Genomic DNA, 24,851 nt, shown 5'->3' with positions numbered 1-24,851 from the left:
CTCTTGAGTGAAGACAGAAAATATTTTAAACGCAGCTTTCTTTTTGGCACGGCTACTTCTGGGCCAACTTGGCAGGTCCCAGGGAGCTGGAAAGAAAGATGGCCAGATGCTGGCTCGGAGGTCTTCTGGGCTATTTATCCTCCAGGCACAGCAGCCCTGGCCGGTGTGCGGGCACAGGGCCGGGGGCTGCATCCCATCCCGCCGGACAGGGGCAGCAGTGACCGGTTCCTCCATCTCCACTACAGGATGTGGGGTCTGACAAAGGACATCCCCCCTTGATTTGTGAAGGTGTTTTTAGGAAAATTCTTACACAAGTGTAAAATCCTTTCAACACACTTAGCTACACATTTTATAAGCTGCCTCTATTGATAAGAGTAAAATTACATATAAAAAATCACCAGCTTCAGGCAAAAATATCCTAATCGCAACTTGCTGTTGTGACTGAAGTCACATCGAGATTTGTACTTAATGGCACCTACTAAGTGCCAGCTCCTAGCAGTGTGCTTTGCAAATACTATTTCAAATCCTCAAGATAACCTGAGATGGGAATCCTCAAATACTCATTTGGCAGGAGCCCAGAGAGGTTGATAACTTGCTCTGGGCCACACAGCCACAACATGACCAAGTCAGGGGACTCAAATGTAATAGCCCCAAGTGGCGCAGGGCTTTAGCTGGGAGCGAGAACCAGATGTTAAGAATGGAGGTGACCTTCTAGTGTTAACAGAAAGAGAAGGCACCAGGTGAGCGCTGCTTAACTCTGCCCTCATTCACTCATTCTACTAGTCTTCCTGGGCACTCGTCACCCAAAGGGTTGTCAGTCTTTGCAGGAGTTTCCTGGGTTGCTGTAACAAATCACCACACACTGGGAGACTTAACACAACAGAAACGTATTGTCTCACAGTCGGGAGGCCAGAGTCCAAGGTCAAGGTGTCAGTGGGCTGGGTCCTTCTGAGGGACCTGCCCCGGGCCGTTTCTCAGCCTCTGGTGGTTCCCGCAGCCCATCCTCACACAGGCTTCCCTCAGGGTCTCTTCTGTGTTTGTGTCGCAAACCTCCCTCTTGTCTGTCTTATCAGGATGCTGGTCATCTGACTGCGGGCCCACCCTAAATCCAGAATGACCACATCTTAACTACATCTACAAAGACCCTATGTCCAAAGTCACAGGTCTTGGGAGTTAGGACACGGACATATTGTTTTGGGGACTCTCTTCAGCCTACTGTAATCTTGGAGAAGGGCCAGGAGGGATGGGATCAGCCTTCTTTAGGTCCCTGTGGGGCTGTCCCCAGGTAAGAGGAGCAGGCATGTGGGCCCTGGAGAGCGGGGCTGAGCCAGGGCGAAGCGGGAGAAGCTGGATTTGGGCTCAGAGCCCACAGGAGCCGAGCACAGTCCAATAAACATACTAAGCCTGGGAGGCCCAAGGCCGGCAGGACGGGGGTCCTCTGGGCTGGGGGAGACCCCATAGGTCCTCCACCCCGACTTCGCTGTGGCCTCAAGAGCCTTGCGGGCCCCCCAGCACTGCTCAGAGCACAGGCTCCTCCAGATCCCACAGAGGCCTAGTCAGGAAGGGGCAGCACACACCCAGACAGCCCCTGCCCCCCAGGGCTCGGAGAGGAGACGTAGTGCCCTGCTGCCAAATACCCAGTCGCCCAGTCCAGTTTCTGCTCCTGGAAGAGTATATGGAAGCTGTCTTCCCACCTCGGATGGTCCCCGATCCTCAGAGGCCAGCCGGGTCCCCATGCTATGTGTCCAGAATGCCGTCCTTGCTAATGTCCCATGCACAGTGCCTTCCTGACCCAGTTGTCAGCTTAGTTGTCAGGGCACTAGCTGGAATCTCCTCCCTCCCTTCTCTTTGCCATCTGTTTGGGTTCCTATTTGTTTCTCCACTGAGGGCAGGGACCCTGGAAGTCTTATTCACTGCTTCCTATGTCTAGAACAGTATAATGTAAGAATTCAAAAAAGAAGTTTTGCAAAGGAAAGAACTTTCTGACATTCTGAACCATCTAACAATGGAATGAACCACTTGGCGGTAGTGAGCTTCCCATCATTGGTGGCATTCAAGTAGTAGTTGGATGAGCTCTTGTCAGAGTACATTGGAGGGACAAAAGCAGGCGGTAGAGCTCAAGCTTAGGCAACGCCAGCTCCCCTCCAAGAGGCTCTGACCTTCCCATGCTCCCCTGAATGTCCTGCTACCGTCTTTCTGTGAGATGCCAGGTGAACACCTTTTCCCTTTCTGGACCCCTGTCTCTCCCCAGTTCTAGAAAACAAGAAGTGACAGCATCTACTTTGTTGAACCACCCAGATGGAAAAGGCTGCAGAAGGAAAGACCAATATTTATTCATTGTCATATTCAGAAATTAGACTGGAGAGCCACAAATAGACTTTCCTAACGGGAGCTTGTCTGGCCCTCCCTCTTGGGCTCAGGCTGCAGAATCCTCGTTCATGTTACGTCTTGCTGCTTCCCCCACTGGGATTTGGCTTGACTGTTTGCCAGCTGCTCTCGGTTGTTTTCTGAGGCGATTAATGGGAAGGTGGTGCGTCCGACAGCAGTCAGGCTGTTCTTTTTGAAGGATGCATGCTGCTCCAGACAAGAACTCGTCTGAGTGCTGAGCCTGTGCAGTTTAGGGGCTCACCCTCCTCCAGGAGTCGGCATGGGGTGTGCAGGGTAGAGCCAGGCCAGGGTGGGTGCAATGCCCTCTGGCTAGAAAGACCCATCAAAGCTGAGGATACCTGGGGCAGGTCAAGTCTGTTTTGTTTCCTGTTGTGCGCTGGGCCCGCCCCCCAGGGCCAGGCTCAGGATATGTGCTCAGCTGAACTTCCCATCATCAGCTCTTAGCACCAGCACGCACGCATGTAGCTAGACCTCCCCTCTTCATACAAGCTTCTTCCGTCTCCTTTCCCCTCTTGATATCAAAGCTCCTTGGAAGAGCAAACTACCCCCCCCCATCTTTCTTGAATTTGCCCCGACACCCCAAGCAAGCTTTTTGTCCCACATATTCCCTGAAACTGCTCTGAATAAAGTCAGACCCTCTCCCCCCAACCCGAAATCCACTGTCAGCCAGCCCTCAGCTTTCTGACCCGGCACGGAGGCAAGGAACAGTGCCTTTCTGACCCAGCTGTCAGTTTAGTTGTCAGAACTCTAAAAGATTTGGGTTTATCTGACTCTGTGGAGGGGTCCCTCTCTCCCCCTGGCTGCCCTCCCCTCACCAAGACCCTGGCGTACTTTCTGCCAGTCCCTTCTGACTCCCTTGCCGATTCTTCCTGTCTCCGTGACCTTGACACGTTAGAATGTCCCCAACCGCAGTCCTTGGACTGTGTCTCTTTGTATGAACCACTCTGTCCCTTAGTGATCCTGGCTTGTGGCTTTCAATACCATTGATTTGCCAGCGATGCCCAAGTTAGACCTCTAGCCTGGACCTCTGTCTTGACCTCCAACTCTGTTTCCAACTGTGAAACGTGACAGTGCTGCTTGGATGTCAAAGCCACCTGTTCCCAAGCCCAGCACATCTAACCCTGAATCCTGACCTCTTCCCAGCCTCCCCGTCTCGGCTGCCGGCAGCCCCATCTCTCAGTCATTCAGCGGCTCAGGCCGCGAGCCTTGCGTTTGCCTGTGGTGACTCTGTTTCTCTCACTCCCCCATCTGATCGGTCAGAAATTCATGTTGGCTCTGCCTCCCGAATGCATCCAGAATCTGACCACATCTCATCACCTCCCGCTCCCATCTGGGTTCCGGCCACGTCATCCTTGCCCCCTATAGTCTGCTCTCAGCACAGCCGACAGAATAAGCCTTAAAAACAGTCAGCTGTAGCACGCCACGCCTCTCCTCAAACTCTTGCAAATGCTCCCACTTTTCACTCGAAATACCAGCCAGCCAGTCTTTACAGGGGTCTCCAAGCCTCGTATAATTTGGCTCCTGTACCCTCTCTAACATCTCTTCCTTCGCTCACCCCTCACTCACTCCAGTCGCCATGCTGTGAGGCAGCCCAAGAAACCAGGCGGAGAGGCTCACACGGAGGAGAACGGAGGTTCCCCACCAAAGAGCCCCAGCTGACCAGCATCCACCTTCAGCCATGCGAGGAAGGTCATGCTGAACCCTCCTGCCATCTCAGCGCCCCAGCCACCACCACGTGAGTGGGAAACCCACATGCTCAATCCACAGAGTTGTCATGGCAAATGGTTGTGGGTCTTTTAAGCTACTAAGTTTTGAGGTGCTTTGTTATGCAACCATAGATAACCTAAGCAACTGTCCAACCGAGGACTTGCTTTAAAAAAGTATTTTAATGACCTGAAGCCATACAAGGACGCGCATATCTTACCCGTGAATGACCAAGTGTGTTAACATACGCACAGTTTGTTCTATTGCCGGTCTTTGTGTCGTTGTGTTTTCCTGTTTTCCTTGGCTCCCTTTTCCCCTTCCCACACGTGCCACCTTACGTCCCCAATTTGCCTTATTCTTCTGAACACTCATGTATCACTGATCATTGTATATATACAGACACATATATAGAGGTTTTGTTGGGGAGAGTTGTTATGTTACAAAAATGCAATCAGTACTATACTCTCTTGTCTGTATTTTGCTTTTCTGATTCTGCAATCCCTCCAAATCCCCTGTAGAGCTCCAATTCATTCTTTTGAATAGTTGCATAAATTTCCACAGTGTGACCGTTCCACATTAGTCAACTTTCCCAGGGGTGTGCTGGAGGCCAGCACACACTGGCTCGTGACAGCCTGTTGTTAATTTTTCTGGAATTTTGTGAGCCAGTTATTAAATGCAGCCAGTGAAAAATTAAATTCTGTAAACTTATAATTAAATACATGCTATTAAAAACAGGGCCACTAAGTACTCTATAATGTTGTATAACAGCGTGTCTCTGGCAGCGCTTCCCAAGTCTGCGATTAGACCTGTCACATGGGCAGTTCAAAGGTGGCCTTGGTGAAAGAGCACGCACCACGGAGCGGGCACACATGCCAAATCAGGACTTGATTGATGGTTTGTTGGTTGTCTAGACTTGAGAGACATTAACATTAATACTGCAAATTCAGCTTAAAAGTGGGTCATGTCTGTAGCTATAGCATTTGGTGACCAGCACAAAAAAGTTGAGGCACCCTTCACGCAGGTTCGTTATTTAATCCAACAAAGAGGGCAGTCATGCCACTGATGGATGAGTGACGTTTCCACACGTCTTCTTTGATTCACTTTCATCGTACACTTGAACAAAAACGAAACTGTCAATGAATGCTCATCTTGGACCTACGCTTACTTGTTCATTGGTTGCAAGTGGGTTGGCTGCAGTTGATTTGGGGCAAAAATCAGCACAAGCATTCTGTGAGAATCAGTTGACTATGTACAATTTACAAGGAAGAGTATTATACAGTTTATTATTATTTGTCAATTTTGCCACATATCCTTTGTTAACACGGTTTTTATAAAATGGTATGTACACCTACGCATACATTTTTTTTTCCCTAGAGAGCTGGTTGTTTACCATTTACTAGCACCCCACGGAGTCTGACACACCTTGATAAGCATCATTTGGTTTCCATCCCAACATGGGATTCCATTCCATCCACTCTGGGTCAAAGTGTGTTACTATTTTCTGTTTTAATAGATACTTTCAGATTGCTTTCCACAAAGGTTATAATAATTCTCATTTCTAGCAGCAGTGCGTAAGAGTACTCTTTTCTCATACAGCTGCTAATGAGAGATTTATAATTTATTTTGTGCCAGTCTGATAGGTGCAAAGTGGTATCTCATTATTTCATTATTTCATTATTTCCCCGCATACTGTGTTTCCCTGAAAATAAGACCTAGCCGGACCATCAGCTCCAATGCATCTTTTGGAGCAAAAATTAACATAAGACCCGGTATTATATTATAGTAAAATAAGACTGTGTCTTATATTAATTTTTGCTCCTAAAGACGCATTAGAGCTGATGGTCCGGCCGGGTCTTCTTTTCAGGGAAACACGGTACCAGTGTGTTTGAATCTTTTCATTTTTGTTGTCCTTTAGATTCATCCTGCGAATTGTCTTTTCATGTTCTTTTTTCTTTTTCTAGAGATTGGTTTGTTTATTTTTTCTGTCAATTTGCACATGCTCTCTGTAAATTAAACATAAGCCTTATACTCGTATGTGTTCTCTGTGTTTAAATCTCTTGTTCACATTTGTGTTACCTTTTGTCATACAACAATGAATTGTAATATTTCCTAATGTTTATCATTTCTTCTCTAGCCACTGGGTGTCTGGTCTTGGTTAGGGATGTTTCTTTACATTGAGAGTATTTATATTGTGAGACCTAGAGCCAAAAAGGCAACTAAGTGAAGTTGAGTTCTAGATCTCAGAAAGAACTTTTGAATGGAGGTATGAAGCATGGAACTCACTGGAAACAAATAAATCATAAGTTTATTAAGTTTTTTAAGGAAATTGTATTATAAAAGAAAGCCAACGCTTGGGCTACAATAAGGCTCTGGTTGTTTGTGACTTAAAACAAGCTCTGGGCTCCCAGTCTCCATAAGCAGACAGCAGCTGAGAGTTTCGCAGCCCTCAAGGATGGCATATTCTCAGATCCATTTCAGATGCAGCCAAACGGGATGACGGAATGACATAGTCAGGGGCCAGGGAGAGCAATGAACAAGGGGCTTCCTACCAGAGAAGTCTAATCAAGAAACGTTTGTCAGCCCAGATATGGGGCCTTCACAACGTCGACCCAGCAGGGTTTCAGAACTGCTGTGGAAAGGTGACTGCTACCTGTCTCCATTCCTCCTCTTTCCACATGGAAGTGTTTATTGCAGTTGTCCTGACCCTGCTCCCTCACGGAATATTGGATCTGTATAAGATCATATCTCTTTCAGTTTGTAAATCTCCAGGCCAACAAGAGGCAGGTACAGACCCACTGGAGAGCACTGGATAGATCGCTCACTCGAAGATCTGAGATTTCAAGCTGGATTCAGGGACCCAAGGAGTTAAATTGTTTCTCTTGAGAAGGTGTGAGATGGTTCTACTGTGTTTCCCCAAAAATAAGGCCTAACCAGAAAATAAGCCCTCGTGTGATTTTTCAGGATGACATCCCCTGAACATAAGCCCTAATGCTGATGTCTTTGTGGAGCAAAAATTAATATAAGACTCAGTCTTTTTTTCCGGGAAACACGGTACTTGTGGAAAAAGAGTGACTTGAATATTTGGGGACCACAGGAAGACTACACTGCCCAGTTCCCTGGCAGTTAGGTAGGGCCAACCAGTGAAATGTGAGTGGAAGTGGTCCCTGTTACTTCCAGGTCAAAGTGTTGCTGAGTTTCCCTTACACTCTGTCTTTCCTTGCCATGGCGACTCTGGAGGCCACAAGATGAAATGCCCGTGGGCAGGATGGAGGGGCTGAGATCCGTGAGCGGTGTACAGAAGATGGTTCTCGCCAACCCACATTAGATCGTGCTTGAATGAGATGCATATTTTTTATGCTTAGCCACTGAGTTGAATTCAAATGAGATAATTTTGGATTTTCTACCTTTATAATCATATTATCTTGAAAGATGACATTTTAATTTCTTCCATTTCAATCCTTACACCTTTTATGTCTTGTCTTTGCCTTACAGTGCTGCCAAGATCTCATTTTCACTGTTGGATAGAAGTGGTGATAGCAGGTATTACGGGCTTGTTTCTGATCAGAAAGGAAAGCTTTGAATATTTCAAGCATTAAGACACATACGCTGTTTTCTGTGAGTTTTACGTGGGTATCTGTTAACTCTTTTAAAGAAAGTTCGCTTGTATTCCTAGCTTGCCTAGCATGTTTCACTTCGAATGGGTATTGAATTTGTGTGTGTATTGAAATGATCATATGTTTTTCTCTTTCCTGTGCTACTGCTGTGAATTGTATTTATCTTTTTGCGATGTTAAACCAACCTGACGTTTCTGGGGTACACCTGGTGGGCTCACGCTGGACTCCATTTGCTACATTTTGATTGGGAAGCTTTCATCATTCTTAATTATTGAGACTCACTTTGTCAGGTTTTGGTATCGGGGTTACTCTGGCCTCACAAAACGAATTGAGGCCCTTTTATACTCTTTCATATTCATTTTCTGTCCTCTAGAAGAGTTTTTTATAAGATCATTATTTCCTCAAGTGCTTGGTTGAATTTGCAGGGCCTGGAATTTTCTTAGTGGGAAAGATTTGTTTACGGATTCAGTTTATGTAATAATTATAAGTCTCTTCAGATTTCTATTGTTCAAGTATCAGCTTTAGAAGCTCGCATTTTTTTCAAAGAAAATTATCTGTTTTTTTAAAATTTTCAACTGATTTGGATACAATTTTTAACAGTCTCTTATCCTTTTTATCTTTGCTGGATGTGTAGTGGTATCTTCTTTTTAATTCCTGATACTGGGAATTGTGTCTTCTCTCTTTTTTCTTGATGAGTTTTGCCAAAGATGTGTCAATTTTATTAAAAATTTTCAAAGAACTAGCATTTGCCTTTACTGATTCTGTGTTATGTTTATTTCCTTTTTTTGGTTAGTTTTGCATTTATCTTCATTGTTCTTTTTCTTTTAGTCTGTGTTTGTTTGACTATTCTATTTTTAATTTGTAAGAAATATGGCTGATTCATTAGTTTTTCAGTCAGTTAAATTTGTATATCAATTTGAGCAGAACTGACATCTTAACCATGTTGTCTTCCAATCCAGGAACATAATATGTTTCTTCATTTATTTAGATCTTTTTGATTTTTTTTATCAATATATGCTTTTCACCTTTAAGTTACTTACCTGCATCATACATGTCCTTTATGCTTAAGTAATTTCTAATTTCCATTATGATTTTTTTCTTTGACCTTAGACTATTTATAGTTATATTTCTTATTTCCCAAACAAGTGGGAATTTTCTAGTTATCTTTTTCTTTTCTTCATAGATTTCTATCTTAATGGCATTCTGGTCAAATAATGTTCTCTGAAGTTGGCTGGGATTTGCTTAATTATCCAGTATGCAGTAACTTTTCATAAAGATTCTGTATTGCTTGAAAAAGAATGTCTTTCATATTTGTTGGAAGCATTGTTCTAAATATAGCCACTAGGCAGTTTTCTTAATCATGTTCAAGCCTACCATACTCTTACTGGTTTTTCGTCTGATTTTCCACCTGTTATAGAGAGGTGTGTTGAAATCTCTCACTACCATTGTGGTTTTGTCTGTCTGTCCTGTATTTCTATCAGTTGTGCCTTCATTCTTGACAGATATTTTTGCTGGGTGTAGAATTCCAGGTTGACAGTTGCTTTCTTCCAGTACATCCAAAATAATATTCTTCTGTCCTCTGTTTTCCATTACTTATATTGTAAAGCCTTGAGTTTGTCTAGGTAATCTCTCTTCAACACTCCACCCACCCCCACTCCTTTACTAGTTGCTTTTAAGATTTTCTTTTTTAAGATTGTTTTTTGTTGCTTGAATCAGGACTACTTGCTTGGAGCAGCTCTACTTCAATCCCAAAAGGTTACATACTACATGATTCTATTTATATAACATTCTTGAAATGACACAATTATAGAAATGGAGGACAGATGAGTGATTATCAGGGATTATAAAGGGGGTGGGGGCAGGAGGCAAGTGGCTGTAGCGATGGGAGGGCAAAGGAGGGATCCTTGTGGTGACGGAAATGTTATATTAAGACGTAGGGCTTCTTGAATATGTGATTTGATGTCTTTATAATCAATGGTAGGAATCTCTCTGCCTTTTATCTCTTCAAATATTATTTCTTCGCCATTCTCTTTCCCTTCACCTTCTGGAACTACAATTACATGTCAGTTACATGTTTCACATGACTATTAAGTGCTTTTCATCCTTTTGTTTACAGGGTCTTCATTCTTCTTCTGATACGTATTCAGGATCATTAATGCTTTCTTTAATCGTGTCTAATCTGTTTTTAAAAATTCAACCCTTTCCTTTTGAGATAATTGTATATTCACACGTAGTTGTAAGAAGTGTAGAGAGACCCCTTCACCCAGTTTCCCCCAATGGTAACATCTTGCAGAAGCTAGAGTACAATATGCATCGAGGATGTTGACCCTGATACTGTCACGAAACAGAACGTTTCCGTCCCCACAAGGATCCTTCCTGTGGCCCTTTTACAGCTAGAGCCACTCGCCTCCTGACCCCATGTCTTAATCCCTGGAATCACTAACTTGGCCTCCATTTCTATAACTGTGTCATTTCGGGAATGTTACATACATGACGTCACACAGTATGTAGCTTTTGGGGATTGGCTTTTTCCATGCAGTGTAATTCTCTGGAGTTTCAACCAGATTGTTGAACATAACAGTAAAAAGTTGATTCATTTTTATGGCTGAGTAGGAGTCCCTGGTATGAATGTGGGCAGTTTGTTTAACCATTTACCAGTTGGAGGACATCTGGATCGCTTCCAGTTTGGGGACAGAAAGCTGCTATTGACATTCATGTACAGGTGGTTGCGTGAACATCGGTTTGGTAGGGGCACGAGAAGACTCCCCTGGAGCTCTTCAAAGAAGACTCAATTTGCCCCCCACACTGTCCTTTTTTGGTCTTTTTGTTTTCTGCCTTCGCCCTGAAGCTGATTGGGTTTGGGGGAGGAGAGTGTGTTGAGAGTCAACCCCTGCCCTCGCCCACTAGGTGATCATAGGGGACTCAAGACCATCGGGGTGGGAGAAGAGCTTTGACCAGCATTTGAAACTGAACTGAACTGGACTAGACCCATGCTCTGTGCTTTTGGAGCAATACTGCTGCCAACTGGTTAATGGCGTTGAGACCTGGGCAGAAAGCAGGTCCAAAGTGGCCCCTGTGGGCAGCAGTTATTGGAGGCACAAAACTCCTATTTGCCCAATAAGTGTGTGTCCCTCTCCGAGTGCAGAGGGTCTGGTCCTTCTCTATGAACCCACTTGCTGGAGTTGATGCTTAGTCACTGGTTCTATCTTCTGAGCCAGGTATTGAAATAGACTCACACTGCATCAGCCTCAGGCAGGATTACACCAGATAAAAAAGTAGCAAGGGACACTGAGGGTGACATCATCTGTAATTGTCTGGGTCTTGCCCGCCTGCTCCCTTCTCCCCCTAGCGCCGCCAGTTCCCCTTCGTGGCTCTGTCTCCTTTCTGTGCCTTGGGAGGTGGTGCCCATCTGGCCTCTTGCTCTGCCGTTGGCTCCGGACACCCTGAGGTCTTAAGGATGGACTCATGTGACCAGCTGCCCCTCATGCCACCTTCGGCAGCTCCTCAGCTGAGACCTTAGGCCCTTGTCCTCCACCCTCCCTGACGAGAGTGACCGACAACACGCGTGCAGGTCCCTTCGAGCACGTTTTGAAACACGAAAGCAAATTTTTATACAGGGAACAGTTAACATGACACTCCTTTATTAAAACCTAAGGACATGTTTATAAAAACGACTGTATATAAAGACAAAAGCAGTGCAACAGCAGTCAGTGTAAAACACATTATTATTATTATTACATTATATTATTATTATTAATATTAGGAATATTATTGGTTTTTGGTTTTCCTGGTTATCAACTCTCAGAGAGACCCGATGCCTGCTCACGTGAAGTCGGGTGTTACAGGAGAGAACGTTTCTGTCCCACCTTTAGCTCCCACCTTCTCCCACTGACCCTGAGGGGACACACGGGGCCTGGGAGACTCCTGCCTTGTTGGGGTGACAGAGCCCCTCACCCTCGGAGTCCCCACTACTTATTGCACATGACCCAGCCTCTGCCTGTTTGGTTATTTGACTGTAATGAATCCCACTAGCTTTAACATAGAAAACGGGGGAAGAAACGGGAAGAAACTGCGCGAGAAGCTGAGGTGAGGTTCCAAGAAGAGAGTCTCTCGGTCACCAGTTTGCTTCCAGTGGTAGGTACACTGGGTGCCCACGGTGGCCGTGCCATCTGTAACTTTCCATCACATGCACAGGTGATCCTCCCCCGGGCTCCTCTGACTTTGATGGGATTCTGCAGATTTTGGAGGATGTTTTAGGGCAATTCAACTGGGCCCCTCACTGCACAAGCCCAGGAATCACCATTCACGGTGCAGTTGATAGGAACAATGAGCCCGTTGCCATTGATGTGACAGCGTTGTGAATGGTGCCCCTTGGAGGTGGGCACTGCAGCAGTCCCAAATTCAGTCTGTCAAGGGCAAATGGGTCAGGGCTTTGACGTGAGGATAGGAGTTTTAGTTACAGTGTGACTAATGGTCAAAGCCATTCACTCACCAAGCATCTCTCTAGCACCATCTGGCAGGGTCTTGGACTAGAAACTGGGGTGTGGGAGGGGAAGACCATGCCACCTCCAAGGTCACTTTCGTGGACAGGATAGGTAAGTGTTCCCTACTTGCTTTGTGAATCTAAGCATTCCTATTAGGCACAACCAGTCATTTCCCAGACAATCCAGCCTCTCCCTCGGACACGGGGTGTTTCCTGACATCTCTGTCTACAGCCGGAATTGCTCCCAGATGGGCACTGGGTACGGAGCTGGGTAAATATTTGTTGACTAGGTGAATGAATGTATGGATGAACAAATGGATTTTCTAGGGTCTGCTAATGCACCTGATTGCCCAGCGTCATCGTTGGACTTTTTCTGGCCTTGGACTCCAAAGTTGCATACATTCACTGAACTACTATCTGGTGTTGTCCTTGTGCTACAAGGAGGGGCTGGGAGCCTTGTGTGACGTTAGTAGGTGTGCGGTGTTCACTTTCTGGAGGGCACAGGGCATCACCCAGCCTGGTGATGTGTTCCAGGGCTGCAGATGGCAGTGGCCATGTTATCACCCTCATTAGGTGCTTGGCTGCCCCTTTGACCTTTCAAACAGTCTGTGAGGACCAGGCTGACCCCATCTGCTGCCTGCCAGATGAGCAGTAAGATCAAGAATTCCCGAGAGTCGCCTCTACCATTCCAACCCGATTTGCATAGCAGGTGAGGGAGGCCCCACACAGACGTGGCTGGCCCCCAACATTGACAAGAAATGCCCCCAATAACTCCAGTCAGGGCTGTTATGTCAATTTGGATTATTGAGACCTCTGCAAACTCACTCTGAAGGCCACCTATGGCATAACTCTTCCTGTTGGTGGGGGCCAATTAGTTAAGCTGACAAAAATTAAAATAAACCAATAACAATTTTTCAGAAGTGACCCTGGGAAACTTGTCTTTTTTCCGGCACAACCTCTTGTAGACATGATGACTGGGGTGTCAGCTGGGCCAGGGGCAGTGGGCTGGAGGAGGCCGGTCCCTTCCTGGCACGGGCAGGGGTCTCCAGGGTCTGCTGGTAGTGTGGGGACCTGGGCATAGCCGCCATCACAGTCTCGTTGTAACTGAAGTAACCTAGGAAGAGCTTTGGATTTGACCGTGAGCTGGGAAGCGTCTCTCGGCAGAAGTCTGTTATCCCCCCTCCTGGCCGTGTTTTCCCTGACACCCCTCAGTCCTTCTTTCCAGTCTTGGGGGCCCAAATTTGCCTGAAGAGGTTTTCCAATAATGACGGGAAATGCCACCCACCCTAGCTAGCCGCCTACTTGCTGTTTTTCTAAAACAACAGAGACCGGATCTACCTGCAGAATCACGTGTGTGCATGTGTGCGTGTTTTCAATTAAGGCCTGTTTCATATTGGTCAGTGTCAAATGCTCGCCTGGCAGCCGGCGGCTCCAGGCACGTCTGCGTGATTCCTCAAGTTCCAGGGCGATTTCAGAGGTTAAGGTGAGGGCGAGAGGCCTTGGGTGCTACCAGCTATGGGTTCTGAGTAGAGATTCCAAAACACACCACGATTATACCATACTTGGACGAGATGGAAAGCATAAAACTGCTCGTTAATAACACAGAGTTCCCAGTGGGGAAAAAAAGTCCTACAAAAACGGAGTGAGTTACACAGGCCAGCGTCGAATACCGATTCCTTGTTGTCCTCGTCTTCGTGCTTTTCTTTTTTGTATATTTTTATTGTTATTTTTACAAATTACGTGGTGATAGTCAGAAGCACACAGTAAAAAGTAAACGGAGGCAGCTTAAAAACTCACGTGTGGGAGTCACTAAAAAACACTAACACTATATATCTCTACTGGAACTTGATACTACCCTGCATCTTATTCTCAGGGACGCTCCTATTGGCACATCCACCCGCCACAGGAGGATGGGGGTGGGACGGTCCGGGGTTCCGTGGGGTTTGGGGGAGTCCTTGACATGGGCAGTGACTGAATTATACACACCTGCCTTCTAAGGGCCACTCACCACCACGTTCAGTGTCCTCACCCATTCTACCACTCCATGAGGCTGTGAATGTCGTTACCTCCCCCGAGTCCCCATCCTACACACCTGACAGGTGAAAAACTGAAGTTCAGAGAGGGAAAGCGATTTACCTAAGGCCACCCAGCGGGAAAGGAGCAGTGCTGCGTTCTCTGCACCACTGGCTGCCCTGGTACTGTTTGCACCTGGTACTGTCTGTTGAGCTACAGTTCCATCCCAAGCCCAGCTGAGACAGTCAACCCCCAAGAGAGTTATCTATCGGTCACTCCTACAAAGACCTCTGCTGGGGCCAGGAGCAGCAACCTGCAAGTCGTAAATCTCAGGCGAGGATCAGGTGAATCCTAGCCCTAGCTGGTCTGTGTGGCAGTGACCATTGGCTCCGGGCCTCCGGGGCAGGGAGACAAGGCCACCAGCTCCTTTACGGCAAAGGAAGCATCTCGGTGTGAGCAGATACATGAGCGTCACCCATAACCACAGGAAGGCAGACATGCAATCCCCTAAATGCCTGGTCTGACTCCTTCCTCTTACCGATGGGGAAACTGAGGGCAGAGAGGGCACGGGACTCACCTGAGGTCGCACTGCTCTTAATGCAGAGTGGGTGTCAGGAGCTGGATCTTGTGCCCACCTCTCCCCAACCACCCACAGTTGGGTTCCCCTGATCCCGAGACTCCTCACATGGAATGGAGGTGTGGGCTGATCCAGCTGGGCTAAACGACTGCTGGGCACCCTCCATGGCAGGCAATTCTCTGCATGGACAAGGCCTGGCACGTGTCCGGGCATGACTCGCATCTGAGGGCAAGGAAGCCAGGCTCATCCCTAATCAAGACCCCAAGCAAAAGTTCTCCTGCTTTGCCTCTACCAAGCTGTCTGCCTGGGCCTTGGCACCACTGTCTGGAGAACATGGGACTGAAGCTATGGGCCTGGGTCTTCCACAGCCTGCTGTGTGACCTTGGGCAAGCCACTGGACCCATCTGAGCCTCAGTTTCCTAGTCCACGAGACGGGGAGAGTCCCTTCTTTGTGGGGCTGTTGAGAGGATGAAGAACGTCTGTGTGGAAAACACTTTATACCCTGGAAAGCTCTTTCTGCTTTATCAAAGGACAGGGGGTTGTACTGTGTGGCCTTATGCTGACTCACAATGAACCAGAGTCTGGACTCTCTCACCCTCATCCCCTCCCACCTCCCTCTGGGTCCCAGCCACCCTGGATTTCTTCTGAGTCCCTGCAACCACTGAACCTGTTGCTGCCTCAGGGCCTTCGCACTAGCTGTTCCCTCTGCCTGGAATGCTCTTTCCCTCTTCCCCTGGCTGGCTCTTATCATTCAGATCTGGGCTTAACCAGACGGCCGAAGCTCAACACAACCTGTACTCATTGTTGTGACTGAATTCTCGGCAGAGCGCTCACCACTATTTCTATCTTCCTTATTCACTATTTATTTGCTCCTTCCCTGTCCTGTCTCCCTAGCAAGAAAACCGGTACCATGAGCGGTGAGCCAGCTCACCGCTGTGTCTGATGGAGTCTGGGTGTGAGAACATTGTTCTGGCGAAGTGCGGATACGTGATCAGAGGGGACACGCACTTATTGAGCAGGGCCCACAGAGCTAAGAGTTGGGGGTAGGTTTTGGTATGACTGACACTGGTGGAGTGGGTGTGTCTACACTGGTAGTGTGGCCCTCGAGACATGTGATCACATCCCCGGGTGACACCCTTCCTTGTGTGTCCCAGGGCAGTGGGGTGGGCAGTGGCCACGGTGAGTTTTGTGGATGAATGTTACAGGCAGCCAAGTTTGTGTGGAAGTCCCACCTTAAAGTGGAAGGGCTTCTGGAACCTTCCCCTCTAGGTTTCCATACTGCTTTTCTCCCTGCCCGGCAGAGATCTGTGTGTCTGTCTCTCCCACCAGATGGTGGCTCCCCTGGGCCAGGGCCAGGACTACCTGACTCATCTCCCATCCTTACACGGCCTGGCACAGGGCCAGGCACACAGCAGGTGCCGAAGCAGAATGTGATGTGTGAATCAGGGTCCAGGCAAGTGACGGTAGAGAACCAGGAAGGAAAGGCCCGTCCACCAGAAAGTGACTGGGAGAGGCTTCGGGACTCTGCTGGGAGCTTGTACTTTGAGCTTATACTGGCAGCTCCTACCCCCTGAGGTCAACCGAGAGGCTAGTGTCCTCCTCACTGTGTGACCCCGGCACTATCCCCACTCTGAGCTGTTTCTGCAGGGGGTTCATCACATCCCCACCCAGGTGGCAAGAGAGGATGGGCACAGACACCCAAACAACTGCCCGCCCCGTGGATGACCCAAGACACCGCCCTTATTATTACTGTTGCTATGGGAATGACATCCATAAGAACAAACCCTTCCTGGCATTTTCAAATCCCCAGCGCCCCTAGAAACACAGCAGGCCTGGGCCCCAGGCTCACCAACTCCACCTGGTTCACAGCTGCCAGCTGTAGCAAAAAGCTGAACCCAGGGTGCTGATGAGGAATCCCCCCCACAACATGACATGTGCCCATCAGGGAACTTGCGGGAACTCAATAAAAACCAACCAACCAAACAAAAGAACACCCAAATCACACATGCGCGTGCGCGCGTGCACACACACACACACACACACACACACACACACACACACTCTCATTCAATATTCTGACATGGATAGGCCCACAGGCCACTACTGGAGGAAACAGAGGCAAGGGATCGGACACGACGCAGAGGCCTAACTCCTGCCAGCTTGAATCGGCCAGAGCAGCTTTGTGTTGGTCATCTCGAGTCCACAAGGGTGTCACCTCTCAGAAGCCACCAGCCCAAAATGGGACTATTGCTTGCGGACGGGTGGCTCAGAATCCCCTCCCCTGCACCCCTGGCCCCTGCCCCTGAGTTTGCTCCTAATCTTAGAAGTCTCAGAAGGGGGTTTTGGGCACAGGTGACATTTCCTCCTCTGCCACCACCGCAGCCACCTCGGCTCTCCCTGGCGTCTCTGTGGAAGTGGTTCTTCTTGGAGGCTGCACCGGGTGCTTCGGGTCTCACCTCCCCCATCCTGAGGCACGGCAAAAGGGTTTTCTGGGGAAGCAGAAGGAAACAAAATATCACATGATGTCTCCTCCATGGGGACACACTGGGGGCATTTCTCTCAGGCCTCAGTACCAGGAGAAGCCAGTTTTTCTCTGAGCCCATGACTTGTCTTTGTCTTCCGGATATTGAGAACTGTTTGACTTTAAGACTGGAAGCAAGACAAGCAATCCTGTTGACACGACAGTACCGTATAATACTAGCGCCCGTGCCCCATGCAATAAGACAAGAAAATGCAGAGTGTCAGGAGTGGAATGGAAAGACCCAAATTACAATTATTTGCAGGTGAAATACATAGAGAATCCAAGAGAATCAATAGGCTAATTATTAGAACAGAGATGCAGATATAAGGATACAATTTTCAATCTGTGAGACATCAGATCAACTCAGAAAACCAACAGTGTTCATTTACCTCAACAATTACCAAGGTGATTGATTACCTGTCTTGGCTTGGGACAGTCCCAGTTAACAACTGTTGTTCTGACATAATTTTTAATATTGTTCCCTTTTCACGCTCAAAGGCATTTTGATTTTGATGATAAACTATATGGTCACCCTGGCTACAACAAACTAAAAAAATATTAAGAATGGATACAGATACCATTCATAATTATAATAAAAACCATTATGAATCTTTGAGTCACACCACTGGACATGACTATGTCGTACAAAGCCATGGAGAGGAAACCGGGGCACTGCTGGCACAGGGACAGGCCAGGAGACCAACAGGGCAGGATCAGGAGTGTAAACACTGGTGCCTGGGTCACTTATACCTTTGATAGGCAGGGTCAAGTTGCCTGAGCCCTTTCTTCTCTCAAATCACCTCCAAACAAGGACAGTGAGGACGAGAAACACAAACTCCATCTGTGGCAGGCATTGTGAATTCCCTGTCTTATACCCATTTATAGGACAATTGCCCAGGCACAAATGCTCACTTTCCCAGACTCCCTTGAAGACAGGGGTGGTCACATGACCCCATCTGGCCGTGTAAGTGGAAATCTACTTGGAAGGGGATATGAATCTAGTAAGAGCACAAGAATGAAACACCTCACGAATGCAGGTGGAATGGAAAGCAGAGAGAAACTTGGTTCTGGTAGTCCCCGACTGTCCACCTCCAAACTAGTGTGTCTGGGTTTCTGCCACTTGCATCTGATTACAGCTCTTTAACTGATGAAACATCTTCGACCAAGCTCTAGAGTATGTTAGCAGGGGCTGTGGAGAATTTGAGGGAGGGGAATCTGACAAAGCAGCACAGCCCATCTTTCTGGAGTGAGTCATACTCCAAGGGGCTGAGCCCAGCCCCCATCCTGCACCACTGGGAATGTGTGCATGGCATCTAAGGATGAGAGAGTCCATGGAGCCTTCTCCTGTGCTTCACAGGCAAAAAACTAGGTCACAGTCCCCCACCACCTGCCTTATTTTTCTCCACAGCATGTATCTCTAGCACATTTCATATGGTACTTACTGGTCCAGGTTACTGTTTGTCTCCCCAAACTAGAAAGTAAGCTACAAAAAGGCCAAGGTGTTTGTGTGTTGTGTTCATTTTTGTATTGTCAGGGTCTAGAATAGTAACTGGCATATAGTAGGGGTTTGATAAATATTTGTTTAACGAATGAATGAACCAAGAAATTAAAGCCCAGATGAACCATGTTTTAAGTATAAAGTCAACAGGAAAACTTTTTGCATATTCGTGTTGTTTTTTAATTATAGCTCCCATGAGCTCTTCTTATATAAATTGCTAGAGGACACAGTTAGGGTACCCAAATGTAGATGAAGTAACTCTGGGCAGAGCACTGACCGTGAGAATCTATTTAATTGTAGGACTATGTCTGAAACAAATCTAAAGATTGTGACTATTATAGAAAAGAATGAAAGAGAAAATAGAGAACAGATATAAATAACAGGAGAGGGAGAGGTGAGAAGGAGGGAGGTAATATACATAAACTACATCTTATTCATTTATAGTTGCATATCTACAGAATCATTTAGAGGTGTAAGTAAAATTAGAGATACAGAGATAAATAGAAAAATAATATAACATATGATAGAATCAACTAAAATCATTTAATGGGAGGTAGAGAAGGGAAGGGAATCATTCATACCAGGGAGAAAATAAACATTGTCCAAATAAATAGAGGATTAAAGGTATCATATAACAGTATAATTATGAAGATAACCATGGGATCAAAAACACAGCTTTTCCAAAATGTCAGTAGAATATACACAAAAAATAAAACAAAGAAAACAGAGACCATATGGTGAAAATTGACAACCCCCACAAAACCTATAAAAGCAGAAAGCATATAATAAACTATCATGACAGAACTGAGACCAAATATATCTGCCATGTCAGTAAATGTTAATGAGCCTTATACACTTGTGAAAAAAAGAAAAATGACTCTCAGACTGTATTACAAACAAAATCTGCTGAAGGTAGAATGATTCAGAAAGGTTTAATATGAAAGAATAGACAGATGATGAAAAAATTCTAGTGATGGCCACATAACAAGGTGAATGTATTTAATGCCACTGAACTGCACACTTAAAAATGGTTAAAATGGTAAATTTTATGTTATATGTTTTACCAAATTAAAAAAAAAAAAAAGGATGAGCAGAAACATATCAAACAAATGCAAACCAAGAGAAACCAGGGGTTTTGACCTGATTATTAGATAAAGCTGAAGTTAAGGCAAGAAATATTTAATGAGAAAAAGAAGGACATTGTGTGGAAATCAAAGATAAGAGTCACCATGAGGATCTAAAAGTAATGAGTGTCTATGCACCAAATAACATGGTGTCAACATCCATTGAGCAAGAACTGCTGGAAAAGTAGAAAGAAAAAAAGAGTATGAGAGTATACTGGTATTAGTGCCTTTTAATTCATCTCTTTCAGTCCATTAGGGATGAAGATGGCAAAAACATAAATAAGGATCTAGGGAGCTAAATAATCTAATTAATAACACTGTGTGTATGTGTGTGTGCGTGTGTGTGTGTGTGTGTGTGTGTGTGTGTGTATTAGCAGAATCCACCTTCTGTTTAAATACTGTTGAAAATGCACACACACAAAATGACTGCCAGGCTACAAAGAAAGTAACTTCCAAAAAGTAGAGATAAGACAAAATTCTCTAATCTCAATACAGTAGAGTTTGAAACTATTACCTATATTAACAAAACCACAAAAGAAAACAAATTCTACCACTAAAAAGTTTTAAAATTCTTTAAAATAACTCAAGTCAAAGAGAAAGCCAAAAATAAAAATTACCGGACAACTTGACAATAATAAAAACAAAAACATTACAGCTCAGAATTTGTGGGATGCAGCTAAAGCAATGCTTAGAGGAAAAATTATAGCTTTAAATATTGATATTAATAAACAAGAAAACATGAATTAATCATCCAACTCAAAAAATTAGAAAAGAAAGGCAAAATAAACCCAAGGAAGGCATCAGAAAGTGATAAATTAAGACTGAAATGAAATTAAAAACAGTAAAAGGAAGGAATGAATATATAAACTCAATTTTTGGTTCTTTTTGAAACACAATGAAACTGTTGGTGAATCTAGTCAAGTAGAAGGAGGAAGTGACCACTTGGAAGTTATCTGTACTTATGCTCAGCTATTCCACTTCTCCACTGTCCCTTAACCTCTCCAGGCAGGCTTTTGTCCAAACTATTTTGCAGAATTTGCCCTCGTCAAGGTCACCACAGACCGCCACGTTGCTGCATCTAGTGGTCACTTCTTGGTCCTCCTTTTGCTTGCCCTCTTGGCAGCACTGACACAGATGTTCACTCCTCGTGTTTCCAGGATACTCCAGCTTCTCTCCTGGTCCCCCTCCTCATTCTTAGGCTGCTCTGCAGGCCCCTCCCCACCTTCCCACATCCTTTTCTCCTCTCCATCCCTACTCACTCCTGCAGATCTCATCTCCCCCCAAGGACTTACACACCCTATACACTGAGGGCTCTCCAGCCTCAATCTCTCACCTGAACTCAAATCTCTAACCTGTCTACTTGACATCACCAACGGGATATTTAATAGACATCTCAAACTTAATATGCCCTGAACTAAAATCCAGATTGGCTCCCCAAACCAACATTTCCCACGATTTTCCGGATCTCAGCAAATACAACTCCATCTTTCCAGTTGCTCACATGGGAGTCCCAGGGCATTTCTGGCCCCCCGCTTTCTCTCACACCCCCCATCCAATCCATTGGCAAATCCCATTGCCCCTTCCTTCCTTCCTTGGAATTCCTGCGGCCTCCTTTGCTCCGACTGTGGTCCAAGCCAGCAGGATCCTCTCAGTGGCCTCCCCACTGGTCAACCCCTTCCGCCTATTGTCCACACAGCAGCCAGAGGAATCCTGTGAAAATCTACGTCAGATCATGTCAGTCCTCTGCTCAAAACCCTCAATGGCTCCCAACTCACTCAGAGCAGAAGCCGAAACCTTCCTCTGTATCCTCTCTGATCAAATCCCTTATCTTCTCCCTTTGGTTCACTCCACTCCAACAGGGGTGGCTCCTTTTACGTGTCGATTTGACTGGGCCACGAAGGCCCAGATGTGTGGCTAAACATTATTTCTGGGTGTGTCTGGGAGGGTGTTTCTGCATGAGATTCATATTTGAATCTCTAGACTGAATCAGGCAGATGGCCCTCCCTGATGTGAGTGGGCGTCCGCCAGTCTACTGAGGGCGAATAGAACAGAGCAGGCAGGCAGAAGAAGGCAGAATTCCCTCTCTGCCTGCCTGTCTCTGAGCTGGGACATCGGTCCTCTCCTACCTTCACACTTGGACTCGCACCGGAACTTACACCAGCAGCTCTCCTGGGTCTCCCCCTTGCTGGCTGCAGACCTTGGTATTTCTCAGCCTCCAAAACGGCAGGAGCCCATTCCTTATAGTAAATCTGTTCTTATGTTTATGTCTTATTGATTCTGGTTCTCTGGAGAAGCCAGGCTAACACACGACCTGCACCAGCAGGCTCTTCTCTCCTCTCCTGGATAAACACACTGCTTATTCCCTTATGTCCTTCAAGTCACCTATTAAGGAGACCCTCACTGACCATCCTATTCTAAACTGCACCCCACCTTAGACTCTCTGTTGCTCTCAGGCTGTTTTTCTCCCTGGCACTTATCACCATTTACCTGTCCATATATTTTACGTTCTGGTATGTATTTTTTTAAATTGTCCGTAGGCTCCATAAAAAATAGGGCTTTTCATTGGTTTGGCCCCACCCCTATGTCCCCAGGACCAATAACGGTGCATAGAGCAGGCGCTCAGTGGAGATGAGGGGAACAGACAAGTCACCAGAGACAAACAACAGAGCCTACCACCCAACTCTGTCCAACTAAATCAGAAAACCTCGAGGAAATAGGGGGATTTCCAGGAAAAGAGAAATTACCCAAAGGATCCAGGAAGAGAATCAACACAGAGTAATTCCCAAGAAGAAAGAGAAAACCCAGTAAATTCAAAGTCTAAACTTAGAGAAACACAAATCAAAGCCATAACGAAAAAGTATTCCAAGGCACAGACAAAAGGAAGCGTCCACGTGATTTCACTCATCACGTCCGCCAAGACTAAAAAAGTTGTGCCCCGTGTATTGGCTGGTTTGTGAGGGAGAAGCCTCTGCGTCACTCCTGGCAGAACCAACATCAGGGTCACTTCTGTGGAAGGCAGTGTGACACGTAGCAAAGTCACAGAAGCACATGCCCTCTGACCCAGCAATTCCACTTAACGATGATCCCAGCAACGTGTTCACAAGGGCAAAATACAGACAAGCTTACTGACTGCAGCAATGCGGGTAAAAGATTAGAAGATCAGGGTCAAGGAAATGTCCCTTAGTAGAGCACTGGTTCACAAGCAGTGGCTCCTGATACGATGGAGAACACTGCAGATGTCAGAGATGCTAGTCCAGGGGCCCGGGCTGTTGGCTGCCCCAGGACGCCACCCTCAGAGACCCCCCATTCTCTCATTTCCACCCTGGAGCTCAGTCCTCGGGATGGCCTCTCCCCCAGACTTTACTCTTGAATTCCAACAGCCTCCTGGAGATGCCACTGGCATGTGTAACAGGCTTCTTGTTCTTAACACATCCAAAACTGAACTCCTGAGCTTCCCTCTAAACCCACTGTTCCTTGGTCCCCTCCATCTCGGCTGAGGGCAGGTCCATCCTTCCCGTAGCTCAGGTCCAAAGACTTGGCTCTGTCCTCGCCTCCTTTTCTCTTACACCCGAGTCCAATCCATCAGCCAATCTCATCTATTCAAGACAGATATAAAATCTAGCCACTTCTCGCCATCTCCATCATCACTACCATGCTCCAAACTCCCATCCTCTCTCGCCTGCGGTGATTCAGTCTCTTAATTGATTTCTCTGCCCACACCTCCCTATAGTGCATTCTCAACACAGAAGCCAGAATCATATATACATATTCTCTTCCGCTTGAAACCCTCTAATGGCTTCTCATCACAAAGGCCCTGCTGACTCCCCACGCTGCCCCCTTGGTACCTTTCTGATGTGATCTCCTCTCATGCCCCTTTGTCACTCTTCAGCCACACCGGCCTCTTTGCTGTTCCTGCAACATTCCTGGGGATTCCTGCCTCAGGGCCCTTGCACTTGCTGTTTCCTCTGCCGAGACTGCTCTCCTAGGCCTCTGTGCCAGGCTCATTTTCTCAGCAACCTCAGGTCTTGGTGCAGACGGCTCCTCAGGGAGCCCTTCCTGACCCTCCTGCACCCCGAACCCCCTGCTTTACTGCTCCCTGCTGCACCGCCCACCAGCTGCCCTACTGCCTTCTTCATTTGAGGATTGTCTGCCTTCCCTCCGGCTCCTACAGCCCCTGAGGGAAGGGCTCATGTGCTGTTGTGTCTGCTGCTCTAGCCCAGCCTGACAACTGGGTGGGGAGCGACCATAGGGGATTCAGACTCGAGGGGCAGTGACGTCATGGGGAGTTCCAGGGGCTGAGGGAAGAGGGACAGTAAGTCAGAGGAGGCTTGTGGAAGAAGTCGTTGTTTGTCCAGGTTTGCTTGGCTCCCCCCAGGGACAGTGGGCTCATTACCTCACAGCCCATCACCCTGTGAGCTGCTCAGTTAGTTGTAAAACTTTTATAACGCTGGCCAAATCCCCTCCTGTGTTTACAGCCTGCTCCTAGTGGCCCTTCTGAGATGTGGGGGCAGCAGTCAACATCCCTTCTTGTTCCTCTTAGCTGTTCCAGGCTGACATGGAAAGAGGCTCCCCAGTCTCCGAGTGGAGGCAGCACCACCCCTGACCTTGGCCAAGGCCTCCACGCTCTGTCCCTGCTTCTGGGCCCTACGTCCAGGCCAGCGTCTGTATTTTCCCAAAGTGACTTCTCCGGAGGGCTAACGCTGCTCCAGTCCCTCCATTGGGAGACACCTCTATCGGGGGGCGACAAGCACAAACTCCAAGCTGGTGGACCCTCGAGGGGGTGGGGCATGCTGAGGGCCTCTGTGGTAGGACATTGCTCTATTTCTCTGGGCAGTGGGAACATAGTGTTCGTTTCATTATGTTTATGCCCATATATACATTATATATATTTTTTTGCATAACATGAAATATTCCAAAATCAATAATGTT

General features: G+C 46.8%; 1 protein-coding gene across 1 annotated transcript in view; it reads right to left on the bottom strand.

Moving 5' to 3' along the window:
* Positions 1–11,325: 11,325 nt before the first annotated feature.
* The window catches only part of SHISAL1 (shisa like 1), a gene marked incomplete at its 3' end in the record, with an annotated part of 126,052 nt that continues 112,526 nt past the window's right edge, over positions 11,326–24,851 (bottom strand). The window contains exon 5 of the mRNA XM_081061566.1: positions 11,326–17,268. Within this exon, the coding sequence (XP_080917692.1) occupies position 17,268 (1 nt within the window). The remainder of the gene's footprint in view (positions 17,269–24,851) is intronic.

The sequence above is a fragment of the Rhinolophus hipposideros genome (assembly GCF_964194185.1).
Source record: "Rhinolophus hipposideros genome assembly, chromosome: 9".
Classification (NCBI taxonomy): domain Eukaryota; kingdom Metazoa; phylum Chordata; class Mammalia; order Chiroptera; family Rhinolophidae; genus Rhinolophus; species Rhinolophus hipposideros.
The sequence above is the reverse complement of the archived record's forward strand: the minus strand, read 5'-3'. Positions and strand labels throughout refer to the sequence as shown.